At 41.2% G+C, this 24,497-nt stretch overlaps 1 protein-coding gene across 3 annotated transcripts in view; it reads left to right on the plus strand.

Moving 5' to 3' along the window:
* The window catches only part of adka (adenosine kinase a), a 47,180-nt gene that overhangs the window by 1,776 nt on the left and 20,907 nt on the right, over positions 1-24,497 (plus strand). For 2 of the 3 annotated variants that reach the window (XM_084322214.1, XM_084322213.1), the window contains 2 exons: positions 2,717-2,791; positions 15,247-15,300. In XM_084322214.1, coding sequence (XP_084178340.1) covers positions 2,717-2,791; positions 15,247-15,300 — 129 coding nt within the window. Of the gene's footprint in view, positions 1-216; positions 564-2,716; positions 2,792-15,246; positions 15,301-24,497 lie in introns of those variants that run through there. The other variant, XM_084322215.1, reaches the window with a different exon arrangement.

The following is a 24,497-nucleotide window of genomic DNA, read 5'->3' on the forward strand; positions in this document are numbered from 1 at the left end:
ACCCCTCATATAACTTGCAGACACAAATGTGGGACTCAAATGGGCCACCCTCCGTCCTGTCACTAGCTGTTCAGTGTCGAGGAGTGCGGCCGCTGCAGTCACACTTGTGATCCGTCCGATAGCAGACGAGTCATGCAAGCATTTCGACTGCTAGTAAAACATTAAAATATTGGGTAACGTTACATTCTCCAGTTTGTATTTGATAATTGCACCGCAGGGTGACGTGTATATATCCTTATCCCAGGATAGCCGATCAATCAATACTTCTTGCGGTCATCATCTCCTGCTCCAGTGAATGGTTAATTAATTCGTCTCACGATGTCATTCATTACAGAAGAAGCCAACATAGTGCAGGTAACGCCTTCCTTTGATATGACCAATCAGCACGCCCCAAAGAGGAGGGGCTCTGATTCCAGACACACATCGATCCAGCAGCTGAGCTGAGCTGGAATTGGGAGTTTTTGGACGCTGGGTTCTTTTGGGGTCTTGTTTTTAGGTTGATCAACAGGTCTGTCAAGTCTGACATTTTACTGAGATAGAAGAAGCACCATGCCAACTGTAAGGTAAGCATGCACTGGTTATAATGGAGGAGAATGAATGAAGCTTTTCTTGTGCTGATGAGGACAGACATGGTTTATACATCTGGTCTGGTTCAGTCTAACTGCTCCCACTATACTCACATGACAACATATTAAGATGATGGTTTCTTTCTAGAAAGGGCTGTGTGTGCGCATGCAATTATAGATAATTACAGGTGTGGCAGCAACAGGATGATTATGTTTAGTGAATTTTGCAGAGAAAATACCACCCTTGTGAAAACAACATGAGGGTTTGTCTGTTGTCGGACCACAATATGTCTGTCGTCTTAATCTTAATTAATTATCCACTGTTTTTTTTTTGTTTTTTTTACTGGTCTTCTGCATATGAAGGGTGCCAGATCATGGCGGCTGTGGAAACACCCTGAGGGTTGTAGAGAAACATAAACTGTTAATGTATGCAATGCATTGTAAAGTATTAATGTACTGTAGCAGAAATTACTGTTGCTTCAGAGGAGCTGGGACTCGTTGGCACCTGTAGAGGACTGCATGTTCTTGGGGATTCGACACACTTGCTTCCATCAGGTTGATTCTCGTGAGATTGTGTGAGAAAATGGACGGGCATGAAGGGAAGGGGAGACACTGAGTCACACAGAGGAAACCCAAAGACACGTCTGCATTGTTGATTATTAACTGTAGAGAATATTTGTGTTGTTGATTGTCGGATAATAATGTCAGGGACTCCCATCTCAGCGGCTGTCAGTGTTTATCTAATGACTGTATAACGTACCTACTCCTGGTTGTGTATTATTATTTGCACTGACTGGGAAGAGCAACATTTGTAGAGGGCATATTGACTAACTGTGGTCGTTGTAGCCAGTGTGTGTGTGTGTGTTTTTAAAGCTTTTTAATGCATTTCCTCATTGGACCCCTGAAGGGGGAGGCGGCGGTTTTGAAATAACATTTTTGGCATCACAAGTTCGCAACACCATGAATTAGCCCAGTATCCAAGCTTTGTTGCTCAGTTTTTCCAAGGAATGAATACACGCACACATGCACCATGGTCACACAGCCAAATGCCCACCCACTGAGACACTGCTGTCCTGAATCTCCTGATGTTGCTGTGAGTGTCCTATGCATGACTGAGTAAAACACTGCATCGCCATGCCATCTGCCCTCATGTTCTGGCACTGTATGTTTGTTGGTGAATTTTCCAGTTCAAGTGGCGGTTTCCTCTTTCTGTCCTGTGCCCAGTTGCATGAAAAGGAGTTTTATTGTCATGTGATTTAAGTCACATGGAAATGAAAATCTCAGGCATTTACAGATTTATACTTAATAATACTGACTGGAATAAAGCCAACGGCTGTTTTAGGAAGAGTGTGGTCTTTTTAAACCATGAAGGAAACCAGTCTGTGTGACGGATCGGAGCTGAGCTATGTTAACAATATACTCGTTATCACCATACATAAAGATTTTCCGGGAGTAAATACTTGATATCTTAGTCATAACCATAATTGCAAGACTTTATAATGAAAATGTCTCGTTATCTTGCATTGTTACTTTCTACATAAGCAAGCACACGTTAATTTACATCCACAACAACATATGTGGTGTCTTAAGAATGATACAAGACGCTTATATTGAAACGCTTTGACATTATGGCCGTTCTTTCAACCTAAACGTGCACTTTCTTCAACCTCAAACCTAAATTCCTTAGTGACCCGTGTTACCAATGTAAACAAACTGCACAGCGCGCACATGCAAGACACACGGATGAAACGACATACGGAACAAATAACGTATAACGGAGGCTGAAGTGAGACCAACGTGACCCACAAACTCACGACAGTACTCATACAGACGCACACAATGTTATCTGCATTGATTAACTGATAATCAAAACCCAGCTGAAGCCGTTAAACCATTGTAGCGAATCACCGAATACATATTGAATAATTTAAAATCTCGCTGGGAAGTTTTGGCCAGGGACTGACTGACCTGATTTAAAAAATTATTTGGTAATTCAGATTGTGTGAAATTGTTATTTTTTTAAATGCAAGTATCTTCAAGGATACAGAAACGTTATTCCATTCTGTTATGTTTAAACCAAGCCTTATAGAATATGCTCTTAATGTTCTACTTGAGATGTTAATGTTTACACTTTGCTCTGTGTGTTCCAGCCCTAATGCTCTGTTTGGGATGGGAAACCCTCTTCTGGACATCTCAGCCGTGGTGGACAAGGACTTCTTAGACAAGTGAGTTACATGGGGGGACCGGAATAAAAGATGTCTCCCACCATGGCGAGGTCATCAAGTTGCCTTAATGTCTGTGGGAAAAGGAGTGAAGTCAAGCTATGTCCCAGAACCAACCCCTCACCCTCTTCCCGCTGCTACAAAAAGTTCTGATCCCAATCTCCCCTGGTCCTTTTTGAGCGACGGCGAGCGAGCACAAGAAAGGAGAAGAGAAGAGAAGAGAAGCACAGACTGACACAGCAAGAGTTTCTCATAGAAGAACTGAAACTTACAACAGTTGCTCTTTCATAAGTGCTCAGAATCAAGGTGCTCCCATGGTCGAGTGGACTGTACGCGGACTGGACTCTGCGAGATCCGCGTGGACTCTTTGACCTTTCATAGTCGAGCGTACCTCCGCGGACCTCCGCAGACCAATTTCCTACATGTCTCGCGCCAGTTTACACAATTTTCCCCACGCTGTTCAACTTCTGTCATGTCGTTGTCATCCGATGTCAAAATAAAGAGTGTTATCTCAGTTTCCAATATTTCGATAATAAAACTGGCAGTTTTACACACTTCATTTAGAAAAGCCATTCTCTTAGGGCGGTCAGGTCACCAAACCCCGGAGCGGCTAGATTCGCCTGTTCGAATCCAGCTCACAGCTCCGGGGTTGTCACCAGCTTGGCTGGCCGTTCACACTAATACAATTGGCTGTATTAGAGGGTGGGAGAAGCTGGCGGGGTGGGTCCGGGTCGTTGTAAACGGCGACTCCTACAGTTCGGTCGGGGCGCCTGCTCAGCGCGGATAGGATCTAAGGGGGGTAGTGTGATCCTTCCACATGTTACACCCTCTCAATGAGAATCCGCGCTGCCAGGTGAAAAGAAGCGGTTGATTGGCTGGACGTGTGTCGGAGGAAGCACGTGATAGCCTCCACTCTCCCAGACCGACTGTGGGGGGAAGGGGATTGGGAATTGGCATAACGACTAACATTGGGATGGGAGAAAAATCGGAGGAAAATGGAGGGGGGAAAAGATCAATAATAAAAAAAGAAAAGCCATTCTCTTTTGCGAGTGAAAAAGCGAGTGGTCAGAGTAAAATGCAGATCGGCGTCACATTAAATGCAGGTCGATGTCAACCAAAACGGCGAGCAGCGTTTTGTGTGACACCAAGTGAGCGGCGCGGATGTCCGCGCATTAGAAAATTGGAGCTTCGCACTTGGAGTCCGCTTTGGGTCTGCTTTGACTTTGAGTCCGCTCGACTATGGGAGCACCTTCAGAAAGGTCTTTATTGCCAAGTAGTTTTCACATACAAGGAATTAGCTTTGGTTGTTTTCGGTGCGACATTAACGGACAGACGCTGTGTAAAAATAAGAATAGGCCAGTGCTGTACAACTGTGCAAGATGTGGTCAAGTATATACACACTGATTAGAATACAAATAACAATACAGTGGGATGGGATAATTAGCAGGGGTGTGCAATTGGGCAGTCATGTGCAAAGAGTATGAACAGTGAAGTATGAACAAGTCCAGATGTGCAGAAGCCCAATAGAACCAGTTCCTCCTAGAAGAATCTCAACGGCGGCTAACAGAAACGTGCGTGGTGATTTGGCAGGTCCTGTTGTCAACAGTGTGTTGACCCAGTATGTCCTGCTACCCTGTTGCCCCCAATCATACACGTGTGTGTGTGTTTCTTTTTTGTTTTTTTATATATATATATATATATATATATATATATATATATATATATATATATATTAGTGCTGTCAGGCGATTAAAAAAATTTATCTAATTAATTACAGGATTTGTAATAAATTAATTTAATTAATCGCATTTTAATCTCATAACCATTTTATGCCTGATATTCTATATTCTATAATCATATTTCAAATAGCATGTGTCCGGATGGCAGAATTCAGTACTGTATCTACAAAACCTTCTGTTTAATCATCTTCCATCTATTAATTTGCTTAGATTGTTCAGGTCTGGTCAATTTGAGCATGGTGTTATTCACAGTCAAAGATAAACAATATTTTTTTTATATTCTCATTTGGTTCATTACAATGTACTCAAGCCTCGTAACAGACACAGTATTTCTGACACTGGGAATACATTCCCTGAGATCCATAGATGTCCCTAGAATCAGATACCAAGAACATGCAAATGGACCATATTAAAAAAAGTCTGTAAATGTGTATTCTACGTTCTTATGGAATGAATGAGATTTAAAAAAAAAATTGTAATTAATTTTGAGTTAATAATTTTCATAACGCGATTTTGCTTTGTAATTAATTAATCTAATTAACGCGATAAACTGACAGCCCTAATATATATATATATATATGGGGAGAGGCAGAGACAGCCAGAAAGAGAGGGAGACATCGAAAGAGAGGTTTTGGTAAAAGTGAAGGAGGAGGCAGAGACAGCCAGAAAGAGAGAGAGAGGTTTTGGTCAAAGTGAAGGAGGGACTGGGGGTAGGACAACAGTTAGTCTGTCCTGACACTGAAGGAGGGACTGGGGGTAGGACAACAGTTAGTCTGTCCTGACACTGAAGGAGGGACTGGGGGTAGGACAACAGTTTGTCTGTCCTGACACTGAAGGAGGGACTGGGGGTAGGACAACAGTTTGTCTGTCCTGACACTGAAGGAGGGACTGGGGGTAGGACAACAGTTTGTCTGTCCTGACACTGAAGGAGGGACTGGGGGTAGGACAACAGTTTGTCTGTCCTGACACTGAAGGAGGGACTGGGGGTAGGACAACAGTTTGTCTGTCCTGACACTGAAGGAGGGACTGGGGGTAGGACAACAGTGTGTCTGTCCTGACACTGAAGGAGGGACTGGGGGGAGGACAACAGTTTGTCTGTCCTGACACTGAAGGAGGGACTGGGGGTAGGACAACAGTTTGTCTGTCCTGACACGTCCAGCTGGCAGTCCGGCCATTCCAGCGCCCAGCATTTAACTATGTCCCTGTCCTCATTCCCCCCTCATTCTCCTTCCTGCCCTCCCCTCTTCTCTCCCTGCCACCCGCCCCCCTCGCTATCATCCGAGTCTGGCTTGGCATGGGTACAGCGCATGTGTAAGCGAGAGAGAGTTGGCGCAGGTGGCCATTAAGTAAGAGGTCGCATTACCAGGGAAGGGACTTGGAGAATGAAAGTGTGTGTCTGTTCTCATCCCTCTCTTCCCTTTAATGCTTTTTGACAGCCTGTCCCTGAAGTGGTAGTGGTGTGGTTGGGGTGGGAGATTAACACCAGCTCACTAGCCACAGAATAATCTGGTAAACCTTTGCTTGCAGGTGGTAAATTTGTCAAACTTTACCAGCCACTTTGTCAGATAACCAAATTAAACCAATTAGTGTCTGGGAGTTGCTAAAAATAGATTGACTCGTAAAATGTGATGGCAAAGTGATGAATTTTTGGAATCATCTAGCCAATGTTATTTTCCTGCGCTCGTCACAGAGAAATGGATCTGGACGGATCCAGAAGAATGGACTCCTGACCCTGGTTTCTCTGTAGGGGGGAGGGGTTTTTGGTGCAGGGCAGCGAGGGCAGGTGGTGTCGGAGCGTTCTGGTTCTAGGCAGAGATGAAAGACTTCCGCAGATCCAGAATTGTCCATGTTTCTGTTTGAGAAATGGTCATTTGTGAGATCAATGTAAATCCAAAGGGAGGGGGGGGGGGGAGGGGAGTCAGGGGGTAGGCACAATAAGGCATAACAAAAAAATTGTTTGGTTCCTGTTGGTTGTCAGTAGCCATGGGTAGGTAGGGAATTTATTTTATTTTTTATTTTATTTTTTCCCATGCGACTATGGATAGGGAATTTCTTTATTTAATTAAAATGTTCACAACAACATGGATGCATGTACTCTGCCAGCATGTTTAATATCCATAATACTAAAGGTTTGACTAAGATTTTTATGAAACTTTATTGTAAAAAATAAAAAGTATTTAAATTTGTTAAAAAAAAATTATAAAATTTTTTACTCATAAAATAAATTGGGTCGCACCTAAATCGGCAGGGTCGGTCGGCAACAGCATACGTTGATCAGGGCTAAGGCTATGACAACAATGGACAACCAAGCTGAAATTGACGTTAAATTGCTCTTACCTGTGGCCAAAGAATATTCCAATTATTTGATTGCCATCTGCTAGATCGTATGTCCATTTGGCCCACGCCATAACCCCCCACAGTATAATGAATCCGCCGTTGGATTGACGATTCAATGCGATCGAGTGAAGATCTTGATCCACGTTACAAGAGTGACAGACCCATACACAGAGATACAAAGGGAGTGCAACACCGGCCGCATACCACCAGGCGGCGGTATCGGACCGGTGCGATCTCAGACACATTGCCACATAGTCCTACAGCATAGCAGGATGAATTATGAATGGAAATGGCGAATAAAAGAAATAACGATCCAATAACGAGTAGACTGTGTTATTCGATTGGCGGGCTATAACGAGTTAACTTGTTTTTGGCGGGGAATGAGTTAATTAGACTATAGACTATTTGTTGACAGCCCTACAGTTCCGACAGAAGTACAAAATAATTTAAAAAAATCAACAAACGTCTAAGCATTTAACACATTCGGGGCCATTGGGATTAGACGGGCCCCACTCTAGGAGGCCAGCTTTTCATTACAACGTTTCACTGTGCGTGAGGTTGTTTGTAGAGCTAAATCTATATTTTATATTATTGCTATGTGTCCATTGTCATTGTCAATTGACAGTATAAACCTTCCCTTCAATATGCCATAAAGAAAGAATTTTTTCATCAATACGTTCCCGTTTTATAGCGTCGTAAATATGAACGTTATATTGGAATGGTCTGGTATAATTCCTGCAACGCTAGTTATAGGGCGCTAAGCTAATAACGTTAAATCGATTGGCGCTTCGGCCCTACACAAGCTAGAGTTAAAAATCTAAATGCATATGATTGGTATCATGTTCCACCATGAATGCATGAAAGGGGGGGGGGGCGGGGGATGTCGTTTCTGATTATTGATTACCAATAACTGCATTCGTTATTGCAACAACATATGCTGACCGGGTGGTTGGCTATGAGAACAAGGCTGAAATCTACGTCAAATCGCTCTTACCTGTGGCCAGTTGGATTCCAAAAAGAATTTCCCAGTTATTTGATCGCCATCTGGTAGATCGATATGTCCATTGGCTGATGCTATATTCCTTTACTGCATACTGAATTTGGCGTCGCAAAAAGTATTCCAGGCGATCTGGTGAAGCCATAGCTTTAGTTTAGGCTAACAGAAAAGTCCACCCGGAGCGGAAAAAAAGTTACACCCGGTCTGCAACAGGGGAAACTGCATTCTCGAGACAGCGCCAATACCAGGATCTGGCCGGTACTGCACTTTCGGAGTCCCAATATGCCTTTTCCAGCCAAAATACAGCTCTGTGTTTTAACACTTTGATCGCCATGGGTTAAATTCATAATTTACCATCCCTAGCCAGCTCTATTTGTCTATGGAGAAGTTCCCCTTCTTTGCAGGGCTATAACTTTTTTAATTCTATTGCTAAATTGCCATTATTATGGCCCATTCAATGTCCTATACCATTGTTCAGGGTGTAGCAACGATATACTTTTTCATTCACATATTCATACTAAAATATGGTCTAAAGTATAAGTATGTTTTTATCGTTTTCTGCAGCTTTCTCCAGAACTTGATTTATAGCTCCAAATGCATTATATTGATGATCAAATTCAGTTTGATAGCAATCGGCGCGAGATAAAAAATTTCAACTGGACGTGGTTCTAGAAGTTACTACGTATCATCTGATATTGACCGGATGGGCGAGGGGACGTTTATAATTCCGTGGGCAACGTTATACCATTCGTCTAGTGTGGGTCATATGGTCATCAGAGCAGTTTATATGGAATACGTTAGAAAATAACGCTGGATCTTACCATATCTTCCTCGCACCGTTGGACGATCAGCGTGGAGTAGACAGTTTTCGATTATGGGATGTTGATCCTGATGAACCATTTCCAGGTTGTATAATACTATATACGTCCAAATAACGTTGTTTATTGAGTTAGGGCGAGCGATTGATTATCCAGTGTGTTGAGATGGGGTCCGGCTACCGATCGCGAGTGCCCGGACGGATTATGGATGAGCACTTCCTGTTTGGCGCGCCCCTCCCTCTTGGCCGATCTGCCGATCGGCCACCGGATGGCGTTCTTGAACCGTTAGACAGTTGAGTGGAGCTCACCAGTACATCTCATGTCTCCGGAGGACAAATATGATTTCGATCACAGATTTTTGAATGATTGATATCAAAGACGAGTTACGGCGTCTTCGGCAGAATGAGCATGGCTAGGAATGACGTCTAAACACGTCATCGGCGATTAAAGTGTTAAAATAAAAGAATTATGTTGTGGGACTTGTACAGTACTTTTTTCAACTTTGTCAGTGCTGTAAAGTTTAAACCCTTTTTTTTAAATAACAAACAGCATTGCTTGTTGTAGTTAACACTTTGGTTGCCTAAGGTTAAATTAATGATATACCATAGATTGCCAGCGCTATTTGTCTATGGAGAAAGTCCCCTTCTTTGCAGGGCTATAACTTTTTAAATTCTATTGCTACATTGCCATTATTAGGGCCCATTCAAAGTCCTATATGTATTGTTCATTGTGTAGCAACGTTAAACTTTTTCATTCACATATTCATAGTAAAGTATGGTCTAATGTATAAGTATGTTTTCATCTCTTTCTGCAGCTTTCTCCAGAACGTGATATATAGCCCCAAATGCATTATATTGATGATGAAATACAGTTTGATGGCAATCAGCGCGATATAAAAAATTCCAACTAGACGTACTTCTAGAAGTTACTACACGTCATCTGATGTTGACCGGATGGGCGAGGGGGCGTTTATAATTCCGTGGGCAGCGTTATACCAATCATCTAATGTGGGTCAAATGTTGATAATAGCAGTTAGTATCGAAGACGGTAACGTTACACGCTGAAACTCACCCCAGTCTCCGCGCGCCGTTGGGCGATCATCGTCGAGTAGAAATGTTATCATTATGGGATATATTATTACCCGGTCCATCTCCAGCTTGTATAATGGTATATACGTCCAAATCATGTTGTTTATCGAGTTATTGGCAATCGATCGCTATGTAGTGTGACGAGCTAGAGTCACGGAACATGTACCGAGTGGCCGGAAGCAATACGGACGTCTAGCAAAACCTCTAGTGCGCTTCCTGTTAAGCGCTTGCGCCGATCGGCCACCAGATGGCGCTCCTGAACCGCCAGAGAGCTCAGTGGGTCCTGCTGGTGGATCTCAGGCCAGCGGAGGGACATTATGAATCCGATCGCAGATTTTTGAAATATTGATATAAAGACGACGTACAGCGTCCCCCGGCAACTTTAGCATGGCCAGCAAAGACGTCTAAAGACGGCTCCCGGCAGTCAAAGTGTTAACAAAGAGAGGCAGAGTTGATTTTGCACAAAAAAAATCATATATATTTTTTTTATTGAATTTTATTTTCATATTCGAATCCCATGCCCATCGAACGAAGCTTCGAAGTATTTAAGACAGCCCTAAAAACCAGTTTTGCCAAGCTCAGTGTTTACATATGGCGTATCTAAAGCTAAGGAATCCTATGACCTAGTACAGGGGTCAGCAACCATTACTATCAAAAGAGTACCCCCCCCCCCCCCCCCCCCCTCCCACAAAATAAAATCCTCAGGGAGCCGCACAACCTATTTACCCTTAAAATGAAGATAACAGTGTATATACGTTTTTTATATCCCCAAGCATACCCCACATTTAGCATAAAACGCCTGACCATTGCATTTGCGCTTTATTATACTTTATACTTATAGCACACAGTTTGTTGCATTAATGGAATTATAAAGCAACAAAAATAAAAATGTTGACTTTTTATTGCTGTTTTTACCTGTTATAACAAAGGGAAACCTCAAACTCTTATGAAGACGAGACAAAACACTGGTGTCTGTAGACCGACTTTGAAATAAAACCCTGAACTATTCAGGTATATTTGAGTTCTTCCCTTATTTGTGGAACATTTATAAAATAAAAAGTAGTCCACTTTGAAAAAAGACTACCATGTGTAGACCTACTTTGAAATAAAACACAGAAAAGGAGAAAAAAACATGAATTAAACCCTCTATTTTCCTCAGACTTTCCTTTTTTGGATTTATCCATGGTTAGCTTACTGGGGGGTCGGAAACTTGAGATTAGCCACTTGCAGACGGCAGGGAGAGGCGCGGGGTGTGACGTACTGTATATTTTAGTTGATGAAACATTTTAGTTGATGAAATATTTTTTCATTTCAGTGTCACAGTATGACATCGATCTCCAAAATAAGAGAATAATTATTTTTTTTAAGTTAAAAATATATATATAACATTTATTTTTTTTATTTTTATTTTGCCAGGGAGCCGCAGCTGATTGGCTAAAGAGCAGGTTGCCAACCCCTGACCTAGTACCATATGTGTTGTATTTAAAAGCAATCAAAGAGCAGAGATGATAGGGAAGTTTAATAAGCAGAGTCTCGTAGATAAATAAAATGCATACTGCCATCCCATTTTTTCATATAAATCACACAAAAGCATAAACGTTAATCTGAGGAATTCCTAGAAAGGGAAAAGGGGAGAGCTGGATGAGGAGAGATGGCAAACTGAGAACCTGAAGTCAGAATTGCAAGCAAGACGAAGCAGAGAATACGGCCCTTAAACACATTTAGTCATCTATTACATTCCTGGTTTAGAGTCGCTATAACATAACTGTAAAACCTAACACTGACTGATTAGCCTAAACTATTTGAAATCATGGTAATTTTCATGACTTGAAATTTGACATGGCTTCTCACAGCCACACCAGGGCAAAGGGCTCCTCTAGGCTCCAGCTCAGAGTCCAGCCTCAGACCACTTGCGTAAACACCCGGATTAGGGCTAAACCACCCACTATTGACTATTCTAACTCGAGACTCACACAGGGATAAAGCTGCACTTAAATGGCACCCTCATTTTCCACCTACCTTTTACCTCTCAACCAACATATCGAAAGGGAACTGAGAGACAGTTTTCGCTGGTTGGGCTGGAATCCATATCCATATTTAAACACCAGCAAGAAATTCTCAGTCGGAAATCTAAGTCATAGATTAGTTGATTTAATCCACAAATCTGTAAATTTGTGTTTCCCACATGCAGTTGTGCAGAAAGACCTCTTTAAGATGATTGAATTATAATTTTTCCGAAAATATGTTCGGCATGGAAAAATGCACAAGAATCGACTGACAGATTGCAGACTGTTTATTGCTCGACCCTAATATCTGGTTAGAAATGCATTCTTTCTCACGGCTTGTCTCTGTGATTCATAGCTGAATGTTGTGATTATTACTGGTTAAAGGAGTTTTCTTGTAAACGGCTCGCTTTGGTCTTTTGTTTATATTCACATTTTACATTCCGCCAAAATAGAGTTTTTTTGTGTTCATAATCTATAGCAGGGGTGGGCAATTATTTTTCCCGGGGGGCCGAATGAGCAACTGAAAATATGTTGGGGGGCCGGGCCAAAATTCCAAACTCAATTATGCATAATATACATTTTATTTCTATATAAAAAGCAGTAAATGGCATTGTTTTGACCCCTGGTAAGAGTGTATGTTATTATTTGGCAATTAAAAGGTGAGGTTAGCTTTCAAAAATATAATTTATTCAAATAGAATTTATTTCCAAAATGATAAACAAAATGTGAAACATTAATAACAAAGGGCATTTTGAGTTTCATATACTATTGAAACAAGGATTTTCTTAGCTTTCTAAAGACATCACATCATCTTATAGCAAAAATAAACAAGACATGTCACTGAACTGTGTAAAGAAAAGTGTCCCAGTTTTGTAGCCTTTTTTTTACTTTACATGCCTATATTAAACATTTAATGTTTTCAGAACTGCAAAAAAAAGAAAAAAAAATATCAAGTGTCCCATTTCACTTGTTATATTTCCACATTTTAGTGTTCTTCAGTTCTTTTTTTTTCATTCAGTGTGAGAAATCCAGTCTCTGTTGAGCTTTAACAAGTCCATCAAAGTCAGGTTGCATGTCTGAGGTGGAGATGCGAAGCACAGCTGCCAGATGTTCATCAGTGAGAGAGGATCTGTACCTGGACTTGGTAAACGTCATGACTGAGAATGTCTGTTCACATATGTAGGTGGATCCAAAGAGAACCAACATCTTCTGAGCATGTCTCCTAAGCGTATACTGTGCGTGTGAACGTTGACATGAAAAAAAAAAAAAATATTAAAAAAAATATTTTTTTTAATTTTTTTTTAATTTTTTTTTATTATCATGTAATCTTTCGCGGGCCGGTCAGAATCATCCCGCGGGCCGGATCCGGCCCGCGGGCCGTACAATGCCCAGGTCTGATCTATAGTCTACATTACAAGCTGAATAGATTTCCTACCTCATGTAACCTTTTCCCAGGGTTTTGTCGAAGTTGTAATGGATCCAACCTCCTTTGATTGACAGGCAAGATTGTATAGACAATCAAATTGAAGCACATGGGGATGTTTACACACCAGTGTACCCAGTGTCCAGTGCACCTCGTGGCGTGCGTGTGCTGGAAGAACACGTGATGCACAACTTTCGGGAAGCGCTTTCCTCCTGCGCTCTATAGTGACAATTTCATCAAGTAGTGGTCAAAGACTGAATAACCTTTAAGTATGAACGAGGTATTTGACTCTGTAAAGGTATCATACTACAAGGGGTGGGAATCCTCACGGCCCCGTGATACGATATTGTCACGATACTAGAGTAACAATATTGTAATATCACGATGTTGTGATATTCCAATAATTTTTATTACAGTAAAATGGGGTTGTTGGGCAATTTCTTTGTATAATAATTGATACTGTATTAAACTGGAGAGGGTATTTGAGAATACATTTCTGGGTGTGATAATAGACCACAAACTCAACTGGAAACCTCATCAAATATGTCAGGACTAAATTGGCACGGAGTGTTGGTGTTCTATGCAAGATAAAACACATTCTAAACCAAAAAACACTATACACTGTACTGTACACTCTTCCTACCATATATGAGCTACTGTGCGGAGGTGTGGGGTAATACCCACAAAAGCACTCTACAGCCAATATGCACCATGCAAAAAAAAGCAATAAGAATAATCAACAATGTAGGATATTATGAACACACCAATAACTTATTTATAAAGCTACAAGCATTGACATTTATGGACCTAGTGGATTACAAAACTGCCCTCATTGTATACAAAGCCAGATATAAACTAATCCCAGGCAACATTAAAAAATGGTTCAGAGACAGGGAAGGAGAATATAACTTAAGAGGGAGAGGGAATCTTAAACAACCAATGGTAAACACCACGCTGAAAAGCATGTGCATATCGGTGTGTGGAGTGAAGTTGTGGAATAATTTACCCGAATACATCAAACAGAGTAAACATGTGGCACAATTTAAAAAGCAGCTAAAAAAAATACACATTGGAAAAATACAGAAATTAGTATTGAGGATAAACAAAGTTATGTTATATTGTGTATGTAGTGCTGTACTATATTCACTGCTGTCAAGTGAATCAAGTTTTTTCTTTTCTTGTAATCTTTTAATATAAGTAAAAGTATATTCTATATTGTAATACACTAAATTATGTTATATCTAGTCAAATTAATGGAAGAACAAATATAAATGTAAGGGGGTAGGGATCAATAAGCTTAGCTTCCCTCTACTCCTTTTTTGGACATGTCTGCTAACCAAACACATTGCTCTTGACCTTTTGTTTATAATTCCTTATTTTTTTCTTTTTTAATGTTTTTCTTTTAATGTTTTTTTAATTTGTTGCTATGATTGTTTGGTTTGACGGAACAAGATATCGTGAGTTGTTTGGAGAAATATGGAGAATAACATGTCAAAAAATTAACTTTTTCATTCATTCATTCATTCATTCATTCATACTTGGCGTTATACTGTATCGATATAATGTCAGCATGCAAAATATTGCAATATATTGCTGTATTGTTTTTTCCCCCACCACCCCTAAATACTACCCTGGCTTGGTAGATTTAGTATAAAACACCTCAATGTGTGCATTTCATTCGAATATCCAGTCGCAGACCCACAGGCCTACAACTTAATCACATTTCCGTACATTTATGATGGAGGTTTTGAACAATTTAACTGTGTGTAAAGCTAAATTCCCAGCTGTACCGTGTTTGTAGTATAATAAAATGTAATCCTTATTTTGTGTGTCTGCGGTTGTGAGTAGGGCCTAATAATCTCTCTGTGTATGACTATGTGTGAGTGATTGAATGAATGAATGTTACTAAGCACTGCAGCAGCAGATTAGAGGGGGTTTCTGTTGGTACCAAGTGGGGGGACTTTGTGCAATGACTTTGTTCAATGATGATCTGTCCTCAGTGCCTTTTGAGAACTAACTCATCTCTTTGTTGTTCCAACTTCTTTTTCAGGTACACTCTGAAACCCAACGACCAGATCTTGGCAGAGGATAAACACAAAGAGCTGTTAGTATCTCTCTATCTCTCTATCTATTAGGGGTGCACCGATGTATCGGTCGGGTATCGGTATCGGCCGATAAGTGCCTTGTTGACTGCAATCGGCCTATCGGCCGATAAGCTCGAGTGTGCCGATGGCAGTAGCCGATAAATATCCATCAATTTGTGTAGTGTCAAAAGATCAAAAAAAAGTTCACTCGCGACCTATCTGCACAACGCCGTCCCCAGTCCCCCCCCACACACACACAAGCTACTGCATCAAAGTTACTACTTATGATTAACCTGTTCCCCCCCACGGGGTCGGTACCGACCCCTTTTTGACATTATTATCATATATTAATATTTTTATGAGTGATGCAATAAATTTGCGTTTTTTAAAATCAAACGTTTTCAAGTATTATTATCACTATGTCACAAATACATGTAGAATGTAAAACGTTAGGTTGGCAATAGTTTAGCAATAGGTTAAAAGTGAGTTTATATCATTTTAAGTTATTTTTTCAACTCGCGTTTTTGACCCGGAAGCGGAAATGAAAATGTTGAACGATCAGAATTGGAATCTTTTTGCGGCCATTTTCAAGAGGACCTCGCTAGCTATCTGCCAGTGTTGAAATTTCACCAAACTACACTTCCTGTGGTCCGCTATGGTCGTTCAAAGTTCGGCGTTCTGAAGCAATCATATCAATAATTGTTATGATTCGCGATAATAAGCTACAAAAGGTAACGTTTTTGACAAATATTGAAACGCAGTCAGTTTCTCCACACTATTGTAATCATGTAGGAAGAATCAGATCTGAAATTAGTTACAGAATGATTACACTGTGGGAGAAATAAAAAAGTACAGTCGATTACATTAAATAACTGTATATGTTATTACGCATGCCTGGTGATACTATATCCAAATTGAACTCGGCCATTTGAAAGATACTATATGTATATATATATAAATGTGCGAATTGGCTATAATAAGGTAATGTATAAGCATATATTCTATATTCTATAATAATATTTCAAATTGCATTGGTCCGGATGGGAGAATTCAGTACTGTATATACAAAACCTTCAATTTTATCATCTTCCCTTTATTAATTTCCTTAGATCTTTTGTACACATGATCTCAAGAGGGTACTGAATTAGCCCAGTGGCAGTTTTTTAAGTTTGGTCATTATTATCATGGTTTTATTCACTGTCAAAGATGAAAAGAAAAATCATAATTCATATTTTCCTTTGTTTCATCAGAATTTAAGCAAGCCTAGTAATGGACACAATATTTCTGACACTGAGAATACATTCATTGAGGTCCATAGATGTTCCTAGATACCAAGAATATGCAAATAGCCCTTGTAGAAGTGGAGCAATATTCCATTTACCTAGGTATACATTTTATGCAGATTTTCACCTGGGGTGGAACAGGTTCAAGGCATTCGTTTTGTGGCATTAACGTTATATAGTTAGTGTTACACGTTCAATAACATCAGCATATTATTTACCCGAACGTAGCAAGCCTGCGTTCATACTAGCTCAGTTCCTTCCGTTCATAGAGCCCTGAGTTTTACCCATTCTGCAATCTGTTAATAAAGTTTTCAATCAGACACATGTATAGAAAGGCTTTGTTTTATTATAACAATCGTTGCAGTAAAATCATTATGCCTCATTTAAGTCATCCTGCGGTCTGCGGAGCTAAAAGCTAAACGTCGGCCGCGCGAGTCAAAATCAATGGCGGACAAAAGCAGAAGTAAAAAATTTATACGCGCTTGCCGATTGGTGGTAACAGCAGAGGCGGGTGCAAGCGGTGTGTGACGTAATTGGCAGAATCGACTGTCAATCAAAATTTTATTGGTTGAGACTCTGTTTGAGACAATTATCCAGCTGCAGCCCAGCCGGTAGACCATACTGGGAGAACTAGTATCTAGCTGCAGCCCTGCAGAACATACTGGGAGAGAGATAGTGCTATTTCTTGATGTTTCCTTTTTTTAAGTAAGTAAAGAGGCCTATGTTCATATCGGTGAGCACAATTTGTAACACAAATATACAGTAGTTTCATAAAAAAAATATATATATATATTACAAAAAAAAGAAATATTTAAAAAAAAAATTTAAAATTTTTTTTGCCACAAATATCGGTATCGGCCGATTGTGTTAGTTGAACAATCGGTATCGGTATCGGTGGCAAATTTTCATATCGGTGCATCCCTACTATCTATATATCTATACACATTACACACAGTATATAAAGTATACACACATCATAGCTTATTTATAATGTATCTGGCATTATACTTGTGTTAGAACTGAGTTTGTCGTCCTCTGTGCTGGAATGGGCCAGACTGAACAGGTATGCTCTAGAAATCACTACACTCGACCGTTCGTCCCTCTTAAGCCAGCCAATAAAAGGGCAGGAGTTCCATCAGAGACGGTCTCGGCCAATGGCAAAGCAGGACACTTCACCTCCCATCCCCTCTGAGACGAGAGTACAGTTTGAGGCAGAAGGCAAACATTTAACCAGAGAGGAGATAAGACAGCAGGTGTGTGTGTGCCATAGTGCTGTGGAATTTCCCACGACTAATAAACTGGTATTGCTGACATTTCACAAAATGACGCTCAATATCTGTAGAGCTCTGGTTTTCTTTCGTTCCTTTTTTCTTTCATTGTTTTTGTCTTAGTGCTGTTTGGTAAGAGTTTTTGTGTTTGTTGTTTAATACATTTTCAATGACGGTACGCTATCAATTTGTTGGACAGACAAGAGTTGCCATCAGGTTCTAATTTAAAAATAAACCAGACGGCCAATGTAGCGGCAGTGCAGCCTTACTTACCCCTTTACTTTGAACAACACAAATGCTTAGAAGGTTGGTTCATTATCATTATTTGATTAAGAACACGCCAATAAAACAAAGTGAAATGAAACTCCCTTATATTATATATATATTATATACATAGAACTTTTATTAACCAATAAGCCAGATGACTGCTTGCGGCCCAGGTGCATATCCCCGTGCTGCAGCCATAATATAAAAAGAATGGGTCTCATTCCCCAACATTTTCCAAAGAGTTCTCTTGGAAGACTTATCTTGGAACCGACTGAGACAGAATCAATGACAAGTTCACTCTGAGGCCCCAACGTGCTGGTAATATGTCTTAAGTGGCTCAAACGGTCGCACCTGTGATATGATATGATATCTGCTTGGAGAATGGCATTATGTCTTAAACTCGAAAGCGTGTCCCCGTTCAGGTCATTTGCATACAAAACAACGCCTCCAGAGCTCCTTATAAGGCAAAGTAATGACACAGCTGTGTGGAAATGGATGCGGAAGTGCCTTGCGAGTCTTGCGCGACCCATCGAAATGAGATTAGATTAATGTATTGTCATCATATATAGTACAGCTCGTGGTACACCTGCCGCAGCGCGCGCGCACACACACGCGCAGTATACTGTAGCCTACGGCGTAATGAATGAACGCAGTATAGGCTTATTATTCCATTAATGCCTACGGCGTAATGAATGAACGCAGTATAGGCTTATTATTCCATTAATGACTTGTTGCATTAGGATTTAGTAGATACTAGTATAATGCTCTGCCCTACGTACAGTATAGGTACAGTCTGTACTTATACTGTACGTAGGGCAGAGGCAGAGCATATATATAGTATCTACTAAATCCTAATGAAACAAGTAACTAGAATATATTAAGCCTATACTGTTCATTAGACACGTAGGCCATACTGGCGCACACAAGACTTGTTATGGAATATTAATGCAGTCTATTTCCATGCGATTAGCTTTAGTTCTTATTTATTTATTTATCCACTGTCATTTCAGTGTTGGTGTATAGGCTATATAGTGTATTTCAATATAAGTTTAATTGATTAATGATATATTTGAAGGAATGCAGGTTTATAGCTATATCAACCCCCTCCAATGTACAGTAAATGACCAAGTATGGTTTTGTCAATATTCCAATGTACAGTTTTGCTTGTACAGTGTCCCCCACCCACCCCTCCTACCCAACCCCACCCCACCCACCCAACCCCACCCCACCTACCCAACCTCCTCCAACAGTTTCTACGTCAAATGTATATACTCTCTTTTCTGGACTCTTTTTGTATCACAAACAGTACTGTATTTGCAAATCTGGTATGTCATAAATGTATAGATGTAGCAGTACTGTCTATCTGTATGTCGTGTGTGTCATATATGTTATGATGAATTGAAAATGGGGGACCCTGATGTAAACTAGACGAAAGTCTTTCTCTGGTCTGCATCCCCTTAACAATTGTATGTAATTGAGCTGTACTGTACCCATTCTGCAATCTGTTAATAAAGTTTTCAATCAATCAAACAAAGGTCTGTCCCATTGTATACCAATCAATGGGATATATTGCATGTTGACCTGCATTCTTTCAAATGTATATAATTAATCATTAAAACAGATGTGTAACAAATAAGAAATACAAATTCCACAGAAGGCATTAAATAATTATTATTTTTTAGGGGGGGCAGGTGGCGCACGGAGATTACGTTCGTCACCAACACCGGGAGACACTAGGATTCGCCTGTTCGAATCCAGCTCCCGGCGTTGCTATCAGCTTGGCTGTCCTCTCACGCTGATACAATTGGCTGTATCAGGGGGTAGGAAGCTGAAGGGTGGGTCCTGGGCGTTGTGGGCAGCGACCCCTACAGTTCGGTCGGGGCGCCTGCTCAGCGAGGGTTGGATCTGAGGAGAGATAGTGTGGCCTCCCACACGCTACACTCTCCCCGGTGAGAACCTGCGCGGCCAGGTTGGCCTGCCCCAGGCTGCACATGCGTCGGAGGAAAGCATGTGACAGTCTCCGGTCTCCCGGACCAACAGTAGAGGAAAGTACGCAACAACCAGGAAGGGTGGGATGGGAGAAAAATCGGGAAAAAGGAGGGGAAGAAAGATAATAAAAAAAAAAAAAAAAAAAAAAAATTATTTTCAATCATTTCACAATAATTGCATAATTGCGTTTGAATATCTGAGTAATTAAAGTAATTATACATTTGTCCAAAATAGCTGGTTCAGATATGGTTAAGCAGCTGCCCTGTGATCAGATGAATCCATATTATTTATTTTTCCGACATCAAATGTGTAATTTCTTATCGTACAAATATTGTCATATTTATTTTAATTATGATTAAGTAATTAATTCCAAGGAGGCCTGTAATTAACATTACATATCTCTTGTTGGGGAATTAACATACTTTTGACAATAAATAAATCAGAATTTGTTCTTACTTGCTTGCCTCGGTAAATAAAGGTTATAGAAATGTAAAAAGAAAAAGAAAAAAAGGTTTGAAAACCGATACCGATATTTTCCGATATCACATTTTAATGGCGATATCGGCCGATAATATCGGACATCCCTTATCATAAGTGTGCTCCTCAGCACTGTTAAATCTGCTCTCAGCCACGCTCAAATCTGATCTCAGGAAAATGTGGGGAATCGCGCTACCAGCCCTAATACCGTAATTCCTCTAATAGTAACCGGGTCTCAAATACAAGCCGGGTCTCTATTAATGGCCGGGTGCGCTCTTGAGCTAAGCAATTATAAGCCGGCCTCCTAATACAAGCCGGGTTACTAATATACTGAGCTGCATACTGAGCTAGTTACTTGATTTCACTTTGAAAACGTTGAAATGACCAGTGACCACCTGTAATTGCACTGTTTACTATTTCATACAGTACTTGGTTTCAATAAATGAACCCAGTACATTTTACTGGGTTCAAACTGACACAAAATGTTGATTTATTCATTATGATCTGTTTGAAAATTAGAAATATAGGCCTCTCTCTTATACAGGCCTCCTCCTAATAAAAGCCTGGTACCCGCTACAGTTTAAGCAAATACAAGCCCAGGTCACTATTAGAGGAATTACGGTATGTCTTAAATGGGCAGAAATCTGCCTAAGAGGACATTTTTGGTCGTAAATCCGTTCGGGAATGAGACCCAAAGGCTGTAAAGTGCAATTAGCATACACAAAAAAAGAAAATGTAATTAAGACTAAATTGGAATATTGGCGACAGTGCTTTACATGTTCTTTGCCAGGAAGACCAACATGTTCACCTTCTCGGGGATGATGCAGTGACGTAACTCTCGCCAGACAGAATGCTGGTGAACTCGCTCACTGGCTTCGGCGCTTTGTTCATCAAACATCCTCGTCTTGCCATGTGAGGCTCGCGTTGGCTTTACGGTCGTCTGAAAGAACAGGATTGATGGCCTGCCTCTGCTCTAGCATCCTCTCCATCATCTGCTTGGAGCCCCTGTGAGTTGCGCTGTACTGTTTGTGGGCGAAGATAAATCCACAATGTATCATTCATTTATTTATTTATTCACATTCACTTCAATAATACTTGTATACGCATTTTTTTTTTTTTTATGTATTCATTATACGTATTTATTGATAATCTGTTTATTTATACCATGGTAGAATAAGTAGTATATATAGTATTGTATATTTGTACAGGCCAGGGTAGACTTTTCTTATATTGTATTGTTATCATCCTGCCTGTACCGCTCCTCTCCCTCTCCTGTTGCTGCTACGACACCTGAATGTCTCCACGGGGTGAAGAAAGATCCATCTTATATTTATGAACTCACCGCCGCCGGCGAGAGCTCTGGGAGGGAGGCCCAAACTCAGCTCTCCTTCTCCAGCTGTGAGAAAACACTCCGTTGTTCACGCAACAAACTCCCAGGGCACAGTCTGTGCGCACTTCTTCCATCTTGTCGACCGTGTGGGACACAGCGAGGTTCAGATTGTGTTCAAAGCAGCTCAACTAGGGCCACAGCCTAATTTACCAATAGCTGCTTTTCTATTGCTTCCACCCTCGGTCGTGAGACGGGACACTTTGGCCTCATCTAAGCCCCATTCATGCAGAGCTCCTGCAAAGCATCGGCCACGTTAGTGGTGGTGTGGTCCTCTGGCAAAAAACATGTTTGCAGGCATTTGGATACCGGGATCCATTCTGTGTCTATTAAATGGAAATTCAGTGACATGTACGCCGGTGTGCTGTGAGGGAAAAGTGTGCTCAGCTGCTCCGGAGACGGGTGTAGGCACGTGGGATGGCTGTTGTGGATAAATACGTTCGTCCTGGTACCTCGTACTGGTGGTCAAGTGTGGTTAAGAGGTCGCTGAACGATTGTTTTTTAATGGTGTTGAAAGACACCATTTCTTTACAGATATATATTTGGTCACTGCATCAGTGCATGTGTTCCACCTCATACTGCCCTTGTTATATCTAGTGCTCATGCAGCTCTTGATGGCTGTGTGTCTGTCTTCTCATGTTTCAGCAGCCCCACTGGTGGTGCTTGAAGGTGTGGATTAGAGGTGCAGCCTCACTCAAACTTAATTAAGTACATAAACGCTTGCCAATAGCCCTGCTATAAATACACACACAACAGAACGCACGCGTCTAGCATAACCACACAGAACTCTCTCTTCCAACTGTAACATTCCAGGGCTCACGCCACCTCGACGACAAACGCGTCCCCGGCTGAAAGACGTGGCTCGCGCCAAGTGTAGCACAGCATGCCCCAGTGATGACGCACCCGACCAGACAGAAAGAATGAAGATTCAGTTCCGTCACTCGTTTACATTCCGGGGCCGGTACGGACTCGAGGACCAGGTCATTACGGGGATGAGGAGAGGAAAAGTCATAATTCTCACCACGCAAACGGAGGGGGGTTCACTGGGTGGGACTTTGTGCATGGACGGAGCTGTGCAGACGTAGTATTCTAAACAACCCCATACAAGTTTGGGAGAAGGGCCAAAAGAGATGAGTATAACTCCACTCAAAGAGAGACCCCCGACGCGAGGAACAACTCGGGACGCCTTGTAAGACCTTAAAAAATCACTCCGTTTATTTGTATGTTGTACAGATTGTGTGAGAGCCAGTCGGGTCTGAGGGTATTGTATTCTGCCCCCCCTGTGTGCTGGTCACTCCGTACAAGAATGTATTTTTATAGGGCGTCCTACTCCACATTTCCTTTGAAAAGCAACATCCCAACGTAACCCCCGCCACCCGGGGCAGGGGCGACAGCAGAGCAGGGGTAGAGCAGTAGTCAGGTAATCCGGAGGTTCCCGCCTTCCCTGTTCGATTCCCGGGCAGCGTGTCATAGTGTCCTTGAGGAAGACACTTAACCCCTAACTGCTCCTGATGAGCAGGTTGGCACCTTGCATGGTTGCCTCTGCCGTCTGTGTGTGAATGTGTGTTTGAATGGGTGCTTTGGATGTCCTCTTCAAAATGGTGTCAAAATGACTACAATTACAGATGGTCACTTTTTCTAAATGGCCGACTTTCGCTATCACAACAACAGAAAAACGAAAACTATCGAACTAATAACACCTATTGGTAAACTAACGTATTGATGATTATATACATTATAACTGCTGTTGTGACATGGTTATGATGTTTATACTTGAATACATTTGAAGAATTAAACGATAATTTTGTCAAGACAGTCTGAGCTTGATTTATGACGCGATGTAATTTGCGGTCCGCCGGCAGACCGCACGGGCGGAAGAGGTTAATAGGTGAGGCGAAGAAGGCAAGGTACACACACACACACCCTCCAGTGACCTCATTATCAATTTGGATATTTTCAAACAGGCCTTGCAAGCAAATCATTGGTCTACAACAGTGGTTTTCAACCTTTCTAGTGTCAAGGTCCCCACCACACATTAGGCCGTGGACCCCGTTTTGAGTAGATTTGTGTTAAATGTGATTTAGTCCAGAATTCCATAATAATCTATAGGCTTACTGTAGTTGATTTAGTCCAGTATTCCATAACAATCTATAGGCTTACTGTAGTTGATTTAGTCCAGTATTCCATAACAATCTATAGGCTTACTGTAGTTGATTTATTCCATAACAATCTATAGGCTTATGACAGGGACATTTACCAACACACCTCTTTCTCTCTCTGTAATGCACACACTCTCTGTAATGCACACACATTATACATAGCCTTCACTCATATACCCCCCCCCCCTCTCTGTCTCTTTCTATCACACACACGCATCCACATAGGCTTCTCTGTTTGCATGCCATGTTCGCACACACTTTCTCACTCCCTTCATCTTCCTCTCACACACACTTACATCCACGTGGCCTTCTGTCCACATAGCCTTCTCATGGTTTGCATATCTATAACTATATCTATAACATAATTATCTGGTCGAGTGGCGCAGT

This window comes from Notolepis coatsorum (assembly GCF_963971535.1).
Source record: "Notolepis coatsorum genome assembly, chromosome: 9".
In the NCBI taxonomy this organism is placed as follows: Eukaryota; Metazoa; Chordata; class Actinopteri; order Aulopiformes; family Paralepididae; genus Notolepis; species Notolepis coatsorum.